At 34.5% G+C, this 10,135-nt stretch overlaps 1 protein-coding gene across 1 annotated transcript in view; it reads left to right on the top strand.

Moving 5' to 3' along the window:
- Window positions 1-10,135, top strand: part of SLC12A2 (solute carrier family 12 member 2) — a gene marked incomplete at its 5' end in the record, with an annotated part of 59,890 nt that overhangs the window by 11,236 nt on the left and 38,519 nt on the right. The window contains 5 exons of the mRNA XM_010726025.2: window positions 4,483-4,602; window positions 6,452-6,527; window positions 7,113-7,208; window positions 8,731-8,870; window positions 9,660-9,770. Of these exons, the coding sequence (XP_010724327.2) occupies window positions 4,483-4,602; window positions 6,452-6,527; window positions 7,113-7,208; window positions 8,731-8,870; window positions 9,660-9,770 (543 nt within the window). The remainder of the gene's footprint in view (window positions 1-4,482; window positions 4,603-6,451; window positions 6,528-7,112; window positions 7,209-8,730; window positions 8,871-9,659; window positions 9,771-10,135) is intronic.

Genomic DNA, 10,135 nt, shown 5'->3' on the forward strand with positions numbered 1-10,135 from the left:
TTCATGTACTAAACCAGTAACTGATCAGATTTGAGTGGAAAAAAAAAAGTTAGGTTGCAGTCTCAGATGATTCTCTGGCCTTCTCCCCTTTCATAAGAGTAAGGGAAATAGGAAAGATTAGGCAAATAAGCTACTCACTATTGGAATGTGCCAAATCAGACAGACTACAAAGCAGGTTGCGTGCAGGCTTCTATTTAAATGTTACAGTCACAGAGTTTTTAGTTGAATATAAAAAAAAAAGTCCATAAGATTATCCTGGCAAAAAAAAAAAAAAAAGGTTTAGAGAAGCTTAGAACTTGGAGTACTTTGCAAATGTGTTTAAATTCTAGGGGGAGGTGTTGGTGAGGGAAGAGGAAGGAAAGGAAGGAACCCAAGCTACACCTATCCTCGGATTTTGACAGAATGCTTTATAAAATCAGAATGAATATGTGGTGTGATGTCTAAACATTATATCAAGTATTTTATTTTGTGGTGAGATAAATTTTTTGTCTCTGTCTCCTAACTTAAGTGGTATTTACATCTGGAGGATGAGAACTATTAGTAAGAAATCAAGAATCCGTAAAGCCTTTGTTCAGTATTTTGAATTTCCTTGTATAATAACTTTATACCATTATCTTCTGCCTGTTAATAATCAATGGGTGTACTTTCATTAATAGTGCCCCTTCCCCTTCTCTTTCCAAGAAAAACTCACTTGAAAATTTCAGGAATGAATCCTTTAATGTGCATGCTTAAAACCACTGCTTAGCAGACATGTTTGCTATCTGCAATTCCTGATCATTTGTTTATTGACCTCAATATAAATTGTAGACATGATGTTTTCATTCAAAGTATGCTGAAATACATGCTATTGTAAGAAAAATATTAACAGTTAAGGGAAACGATTGGCTAAATAAGTAACTTTCAGTGGGATTTTTCTACAAAGGCATGTACTGTAAAAGACAGACTTAGTAGTTGTCCTGTCCTCTTCTCGAGGCTTCAGTGCAACTCTGCCAGGAGTGAGAACGAATGAATTAATGTGCATTCTTTCTGGTACCACCTCATACAGTAGGCTACAAAGCCTCAGTGTGTCGCTTTGAAGGGAATCTAGATAAGTTCACCACAAACAAACATGCTGCAAAACTTAAGCAATTATCAGTTGTTTCAGAACTCTGATTAGATTAGATAAAGTAGCACTTTTTTTTGTTGGTGACAAGTCTTCTGGACACCAGTATACATGCTGCATGTTGAAAATACTCAAATTTCTTCTGCCTGTCAAGTTCCTTATTTCTCATGCACTTCTACTAAGTATGTGGGTATTCACAGTTGACACAAATAGCTTATTGTTATCCTTATGAAGCAACACTGGAGAGGAAGTAGATTATCTTGAACTGTTAAATGAACTATGGTATAGCAATGCAGATTTGTGTGTAGGAATAGAATTCAGCTATTTCTTTCTAGATTCCTATCAGTGTTTTACAGTTGTTAACGTTTGAATGTATCCTGGCTAAGTGTCCGTGAACGATGTGAGTGTTCTTTGAGCTTCTTAGGTAAAAGACTACCTTGGTAGATAACTGCCCATTTCCTTCTGTGTCTTCTAACCCACAGTACTGTAATGTTTATTTTTTATTATTAAGTTCTCATCACACATGTATTTTTGTATTTTTCCCTACTCAGTGACTTGATTAAAAGCACTGCTTCCTCATGACCACAAACATGGCAAAATAAACTGGTCTTTTACTTACAGCTGAGACCACAGCGATGCTTTATTAATCTGGCACTAAAAGGCTAAACTTGGAATTCCTTTGTGCCCACACTCTGTAATATCTGTGTTCTTGCTGCTGCTTTTTGGGCATCCGTTAGTGCTGATAACTAGCAGTAAGCTTTCAGTTATTAAGTTTTGTGTGTACTTTGAAATATTTTTCAAAGAAGTATTGCACAGTGTAGAGAGACAAGGCATACAGAACAAAACTTTCTTGTATTCATTGCATGAGTATCTTGGAAATGATCTGGTAGATGATAAATATCAGTTACAAGCCATTATCTCCTATCTAGAATAAGACAAACTAAGCGGTAGACTTGTTTGAATACTCCAGTGAAATGTATAATTTTATGATGAGTGGAGGTTCTATTACTTGATAAGCCGTGGTCATAGGCAGAACTGTGTAACTCCCTCCTGCACCAGATACTAGGATGCTGTCAGTGTTCTTTTAAAAAGCAGAGTGTGCAGCAAAATGTTTGCCTTATTTCTTAAAACTGCTATGACACAGTATTACTATGTTAACTACTTCAAATGCGTATATGTTTCAATGTTTTAGGACAGAAATTTTACATCTGTTTCTTAATTCACCTTGACCAGATTTTCAAAAGAAAGAAAAACAAACAAAGCCCACCAAGAGTATTGTTTCTTACTAGAAACATCATGTGACTTTTTGTAAACCAGAATGTGTTATCAAATGCTGGCAATTTTCTTGGAGAAAGCTTTAATACAAACACAACTCCCTTAATGTCACACTTGAAAACTGAGTTTGTTGCAAATGTAGTGTTGTAGCTTTCTGATGGTAGCGTGTTTCTCCCTGTATAGAAATAATTAAATACAGTTACCCAATTGCATACTTGATTGCAGGATTTTGTTTCATCATGGTGAACTTATCAAATTATCTTTTATGCATTCAGGACTTGCTTTCTGGGCTGAAAGCATTTCAGGATTCTTCATTGTTCTCAGGTTGCTGTGGCTACTTGGTTTAGTGGTGTAGAAGGAAATGACAGTATGCATGTTACCACAAAAGTCTGTGAGGAGCTTGAATTGCTGATACAAGCAAACCTTCAATGCATTGTATTAAATGTTCTCATAATAAAGCAACATAATACCAAAAAAGATAGTACAGAAAGATTTGGATTGTGTCAAACCTTGCTGTTGTTCTAGCAGTTGTTTCTTTCTGGTTGAGACTCAAACTGATCTGAATCAGTAAGAACCTGAAAGTGTTCTCTGAGCAAGGTTTGGAGATACCAGTCAAGTTTTTGTGGTTTAGAAAATGAGAACTGTGTTCCTTTTCAATTTTTGCTGTCTGTTTGGAGTGTGAGCATTTATTTAATTTCTTCTTCCTGGAGACAAGAAAGCCTACCTGGTAAATGTAATGATCTGAAAATTGTTGGGGATTCTGCCTTATGCGTCATAGGATCTCTGGATGTGTTGTAGATGCAGCTATTTGTATGAATTCCATGATACAAAGTACTTGAGAGAAGTACAGGCATGAGCCTGTACTAATAAGTTTTGGATAAGATTGACAGAATTTGTTTTTTAAAAATCTGTTTGTATAATTGCCTCTATAACTGACACCTTCCATAAACGATAGTTGTGTAAATGCTTCCTTGGATTCTGTGCTGATTGTGTATTTGGTATTAATATGTAAGGAACAGAATAACATTTCTCACATGAAAACTTGTGTGCCTACAGTACAGAGAATATTTGAAAGTGTAATTCGAGTTCAGACTATTTTGTCTTACTCAGTGAGGATAAATTCTGCTTTTACCTCATTGGGATGCAAGCTGTATCACAGAAACAGCGTGAGCTGTTTTGTCGAATAGTCTCTTCTGAATGGTAGTCAGTTTTTCTCCTAGTATATTCATTCTTATATTTGTTGCCTTGGATTACTAGCATACTTTGTCTAGAATCTTTTCTGAAGAGTTCTTGCAGTGAGTGCAGGAAATACGTTCAAATGCTTAGTTGTTGATTTGACTGGACAAAACAAAACAGGCTCTTAAAGAGCAAGCTTACTATGTATGTGTGAATAATGCGTATGTCGATTAATATATACACACATCAAATAATTGAGGCTTGTGTATTGTAAGTCTAATTTAAATGGTAAAGAGAAGCCCCAAATTGGTCTTTGTGCATGGGGCTCAAGTTCCTCCCATCTTTCATCCTTCCCTTGTAAACTGCACAGTGTTTGTGAGCAGATCCTTCTTCCTTCCTTCTTTCCTGAAACACCAATCCCCCCCATCCCCCTTTCCAGCAGCATCATTTTACAATGTATAGTAGAATAGCTTACAGGAAAGTCAATAATTTATATGTCCTGGAAAATTGATTAACTGGCAGCTCAGCCTGGGCTACAGGAAGTCTTGTAGACAAAACCAGTAACTTGCAGCAATGCACTTTCAGATTAAGAAATAAAACTTCATATGCTGTACCAGTCATTTGTATTTGAAATGATATACCTAGATTGTTTGTTTCTTGATGCTGTAGAACAGATTCTTAAACGTGTTTATTACTCTGTGAACAGTTTTCACTGAGGGGGAATACCTAAACTGTACCTCCAACCTTGATGTATATTTGTCAACATTTGTAAGCTATTCCATGCCTGTTGCATGGAATGTAAAATGGCGATTTATGCTCTGTCACTCTCTAATTTTTCAACTTGCACAGGTACACTATTCTTAAAAGCTGAGTATTGTTTTCCGTCCTTATGCTTTTAAAAGAGTAAACATTTGTTTTATGTATTTAAGGAGCCCTTTGAAGATGGCTATGCAAATGGGGAGGAAGGAACGCCAGCTGGAGATGCAGCTGCCACTTACACACCTGACAGCAAAGGGATAGTTAAATTTGGATGGATAAAAGGTGTATTGGTAAGTTTGATATATTGTACTTAAGTGCCTTAAAAAGGTCTTTCTAGTATCCTTATCTTTTGAGGAGGGATTGTAACAGCTTTGGATAAAGAAAGCACAGGATGAACTGTAGAAAAGTTTGTTGTCTTTTTACTGAATTTTAAGGATGTAAATACTACTAAGTTTTGAAGTAGTTGTGGTTTCTCTGCGTAGAATTTGTTGTTTTGAAGTTGCATAATTTGTAAAATGCTAAAAGATGATATAAATATTCACATGTAGTAAAAACAAAAACAAACTATAAAACTGCGTATGAGTTGTAATTGGTACAAACAAACGAAAACTGAGAGAATACCTGTCTTCACTTTGTAAAGTTTTGGAAGAGAACTCAATATTTTTTTATGTAAGCAATAAATATTGCTATATGGAGGGTGCCTACATTTGTATGGCAAAACTTGACTTTAATTAAGTATGTGAATATCATTGGGCCTGTTAGAAGAAATTGAGTCTCCAAAAACCTGGGAGAAATCAATACTGGTACTTTGTTATGATAGAGAAAAAAAACTTCTGAGTCTTTCCCCATGAAAGATTATGGATAACATAGGCAATTTTATTTCAAGTACATATTAACTTTTTTTTAATACTTGGCAGAGAGAAGCCACAGTTAGTACCTGTACTCTCCAAAGCTGTGAGACTTTGTAGTGGAGGCTTTAAGTGCAGTAACTGGTTAATATATACTGAACTCAAGCATTAAATCTTAGTTGAGCAAGATTCTACTATGCATTAGCAACTTCCTTACAAGTCTTGGTAGTGATATGCTTTCTCATGGGAGAAAGAGTACCTGCAGCAGCTGTATAGCAGATATGGTCCCTTCCTCTTGATGTAACCCAATCAAGGACTGAATTGTTTGTTTTAAAGCAGGTGTGAAGCTGTTGTTGAATTTCTCTAAACCTGAATTTTACATTTACACTATTTTTCTAAGCAACAGTTCTAAGTATTAAAGAATTTGACAGAAATGTTTGATAGCACGTTTTCTCTAAGATGACTCGGAGCTGATACTAGGTATTTTCATGGGATTAATGTTGCTGCTCCATATCTTCAGAAACCTATTTAGAACTTCTAAGGAGGTTTGAAACTTCCAGTTAGTATTTCCTTGTAGGCATGAGCTGCCAAGGTGAATATTTCCAGCTCAGATATTTTTGCATTTTGCAAAAGATAAATCTCTCCAAACATTTTACTTTAATGGTTTGGAGAGGTATTTGTCTACCTTCACTGAAAAGCTAAACATTTTTCAGGCTTGATGTTGTATTTTCCAGCTGAGAGGGACACCTGAAACTTACCACTTGTCTTCTAACTGACTTCTGTGCAGTGCAAAATCATTTTTATTGAGGATAAGAACAAACAGATTCCTGTTACCATGTTGTTCTACTTCTGTTGGATTTAACAGTTTATTAAATGGAGAAAATATTTAGTAGGGTATTGCTTTAGTATTTGAAAAATAACATGTGAGAGATCTGAACTTAAATTTGAGACCTTGCAATTGTATTTTAGTGATATATTCTGCAGCATAAATTTTGAATCCTAAAGATTGGGGTCCAAATTACTTATTTGTGTTTTTTGATCAAGTACTACTACAATGTCAGATTTTGAACTCTAACTTTCTCTTGTTCAGGGTAGTAATATTTTAATTGTGCTTCGGTTCCCTTTTATTTTTTTGATCCAACAAAAATTGTCACTTAATAATTTATTGTAAAAACCATTTGAAAAGTAGTGAGAGAGCTACAAGGTAACTCAAGCAGTATGTAAAGTAGAATGAATTAGTGGAGATGACTGCAGCAGTAAGACATACATTAAATGTCTCTTGTTATCTTAGGTACGATGTATGTTGAATATTTGGGGTGTGATGCTTTTCATCAGACTGTCATGGATTGTAGGGCAAGCTGGAATAGGTACGTGTACAAATGTTATACCTTGATTTCAGTGACTTTTAGAATGCGATCTAATACAAGTGTTGATCCTCAACTTATTAGGCTGGGGTAGAAAACTGCTGTAATATGACCAATATTTTACCCTTATCAAAAAAAAACTTCAAACAGTGTAAAGTTACTTAGAACTTCTCATTTGGCTACAAAGTACATAATTTTAAAATTGATATTTTCAAATCTTCAGTAAATTGTAGAGATAAATTTTTGGATCTCTAGTTATTAAAATCTGTATATAGACTGTATAGTGTATAAGCCTTTGAAAAAAAATAATTTGACTTAGAACCGGACTGCAGCATATCTGTCAGCTCCAAAAAGCATGTGTTTCCTTGAATTTCTAGTATATGGTTTTTACTCTGCTGATTGAAGATAATATCCAGTTTTGTTTGTATCCAGGAAAAGGAACAAGAGGGAAATAAAGCCTTTTTTGGCTTGAATTGGACCATATACAATAAACTCATGTCAGATTTGCAAGATCAATTCTTGAAATAAGTTGAAGATTTGTACTTTTCAGTTCTGTGTAACTTAAACATTTTTCATCTTTTCCATAAGGTCTGTCTGTTGTGGTTATTGCAATGGCCACTGTTGTGACGACTATTACAGGACTGTCTACTTCAGCTATAGCCACAAATGGATTTGTAAGAGGAGGTAAAGCTACTTTTGTATGGCTTTTTAAAGTATCTAATGGCTTTGAAGCGTACATTTTAATGATGGTACTTTTAATTTCTTTACCACTTTCTTTTAGCATCTGGGAGTAACAAAAGAATGGACAAAAAGCAGGGAAGGTTTAAATTTTCTGAAGAGCATAGTCCACCTATTTTCGTGCATTTAACTTCAAAGTTGTGTAACAAAATGCCAATAATAATCTAGCAGTTTGATTGACTAGGGATTTGCTTTTCCAGCATTGAAGAAATATAATCTATTTTTAGTTATTGGAATGCAAACATATTTTCAGAGACCTGTCCAAGAACAATTAGGGTTTTGATGTTTCCTTGCAACTGTATTGGTTGATTAAGAATGTGCATGTTTGCTTTTATGTTTTCAAGTCCTGAAATAAATCTTTCTAGTGAAGAAGTAACTCCTATAAAAGCATGAATGTAAATGTATTCCTGTTGTGATTTTTTTTGTTACATGCAATATGTTTTCCAAATTCTTTTGATCATCTCCAACTTTTCTGAGAGTGGCGGTTCTCGTTTGCTTTGATAGTTAATTCACTGTGGTCACAAGTTTCTGTAAGATAGTTTTATAAATAGTCAGTAAAGTGATCTCCTCAGACTGCTTCATGACATTACAAGACATTACAAGATACCTACTAGTTGAAATTGTGGTAAAATTCTAAACATACACAGTTATTTTATAACTATAAATTTATATTTATTTATATATATAAAATTCTAAACATACAGTTAATTTTTCTGTGCTTATAAAATTCTCATCTTTTAAGAATGGAAAGAAAAGCCTCACTATGACAGAGTAAACAAACCCTGTGGTAAAGATCTTCTATGAATCTTATGTCAAGTGTTGGTCTACCCTTTTTTAAAATACTGCTTTACATGTACATGCTCTTCTAATGGGACACACTGTTCATTTTTAAAAAATAGACTAAATTTTCAATTTGACTTAGGTTGGATTTGAGATGTGGTATTTTACAGGCTCAGAAAATAAAAAGAACAGTTTTGATAGTCCCATTACAGGGCAGAAAGTTCCTTTAGTAACAGAGATCATAAAGCATGTTGTACAGGTTTGGAACTTTAGTGGTTTAATAACACTATGTTTTAGTTTCTGTAGCTACTGTAAACATGTAATTGTAAAATTATGTACAGCTGCTTCTAATAGTTTGCAATAATAAGCCCAATAATATTGTTGCTTGTATATTACAACTTATTTTTGTTTATTTTTAAATAGTGGAACTGGTTTCATTGCTGAATAATACAGTGTGTTTTCTGAGTCAGGTCTTTACTTCCAGCTGGTGTTAAAAACTTGAAATGTAGTTCTGTTTCTTCAGTACGCCTGCCTCTAAAATACTGGAATTCAGGATATTTTCTGATGTGCCAGGAAAGATGCAAGAATAAATTATATTGTAGTCCTGTAAGCATTAAGTTACTGATGTCAGTATGTATTTCTTTGACTCTTTCATGTTTTTGTCATTTTGTTTAACCTTTTCTTTCAGGAGGAGCATATTATTTAATTTCAAGAAGTTTGGGACCAGAATTTGGTGGTGCCATAGGTCTCATATTTGCATTTGCCAATGCTGTTGCAGTAGCAATGTACGTTGTTGGCTTTGCAGAAACAGTTGTGGAGCTTCTTAAGGTATATTGACTATATTGATTGCATTGATTATACTCTATTCAGACCAGACCTGTTATTTTATACCAGAAGTTTTTGTTTTAACAAAACATGGAATGAGGTAGAAGGTTATTGCAGATATTACAGTATTAGTTCACTGTTACTAAATACATTTTTGATATAAAACAAATTATCACTGGTGTCAAATTAAAACTTTCTACACTCTTTCTCCGTGAAAAAGATGATGAATTCACAGTGAATTCCTAACCAGATGTTGAGAATGGTGGAGGTGTAGATACATGATGCAGAACCATAAGTTTGTAATACTAAGTCTTATTAAGCGTTTCTTTCATGATATTAATTTATATTAAGTTCCTTTTCTTGTTAAGAGCAGTTTCTTAAGATAAACAACCTGTTGTTGTAGTTTTTGATGAAATGAAACAAAGAAGAATTTAACCTTTCAGAGAAGGGAAAAAGTCTGGAGTTCACTGAAGGAATTAAGAGTAAATAGTGAACAACAAATTAGATCTGTGAATACAGGATGGTAGCTGTTGCTTCACTGATTAATTATGTGACACTTCAAGACAGACTATTCTCTATGGGGCTGTGTTACGATGAAAAATAATTTTCATTTACAATGATTCGGTGACTGAAAAAAACAAATCTCTACAGGGAATTTTAAATGAACAAATCTGTAATACAGCGGTTAACTGTTATTAGTAAATTACAGTCTGTAATAATACAGTTCTATTCTGTAGTAGGGAATACAAGTACCTAATGAAGTATATGATTTGTTTGTTTTTGTTTTGGCAGGAAAATGGAACACTGATGATTGATGAAATGAATGATATTAGAATCATAGGAGCCATTACTGTGGTTATATTGCTAGGTATTTCTGTTGCAGGAATGGAATGGGAAGCAAAAGTAAGCAACTGTTAATTCCTCCTTTGAGTTCTTCAGTTTTCTGTCTATTTTTTTCTCAGCTCCCTGATTTTTTTTCTAATGCATTTAGTGCACTTGGTATCATATACTCAGTATGTTAGCAGTCAAGCAGTGGACAGTTCTGACGTGTGGAATCAAACTCTGTAACCCAAGTAAGATTACAAAGCAGATACGGTTTATTCAGTGCTGCGTGGACACCAGGTGCAAGGGAGATAGATCTGCCTAACTTGCACACTATCCGGAGAAATCGTGCTACAGATATAGGCGAAACTAATACGTAATCAATAGTTTTCCCGGAATTTGGATTCTCACTGTAAACTCCTGGCCTTTCGGGGGGGCATCCTCCG

This window comes from Meleagris gallopavo, chromosome Z (assembly GCF_000146605.3).
Source record: "Meleagris gallopavo isolate NT-WF06-2002-E0010 breed Aviagen turkey brand Nicholas breeding stock chromosome Z, Turkey_5.1, whole genome shotgun sequence".
NCBI classification, from domain to species: Eukaryota; Metazoa; Chordata; class Aves; order Galliformes; family Phasianidae; genus Meleagris; species Meleagris gallopavo.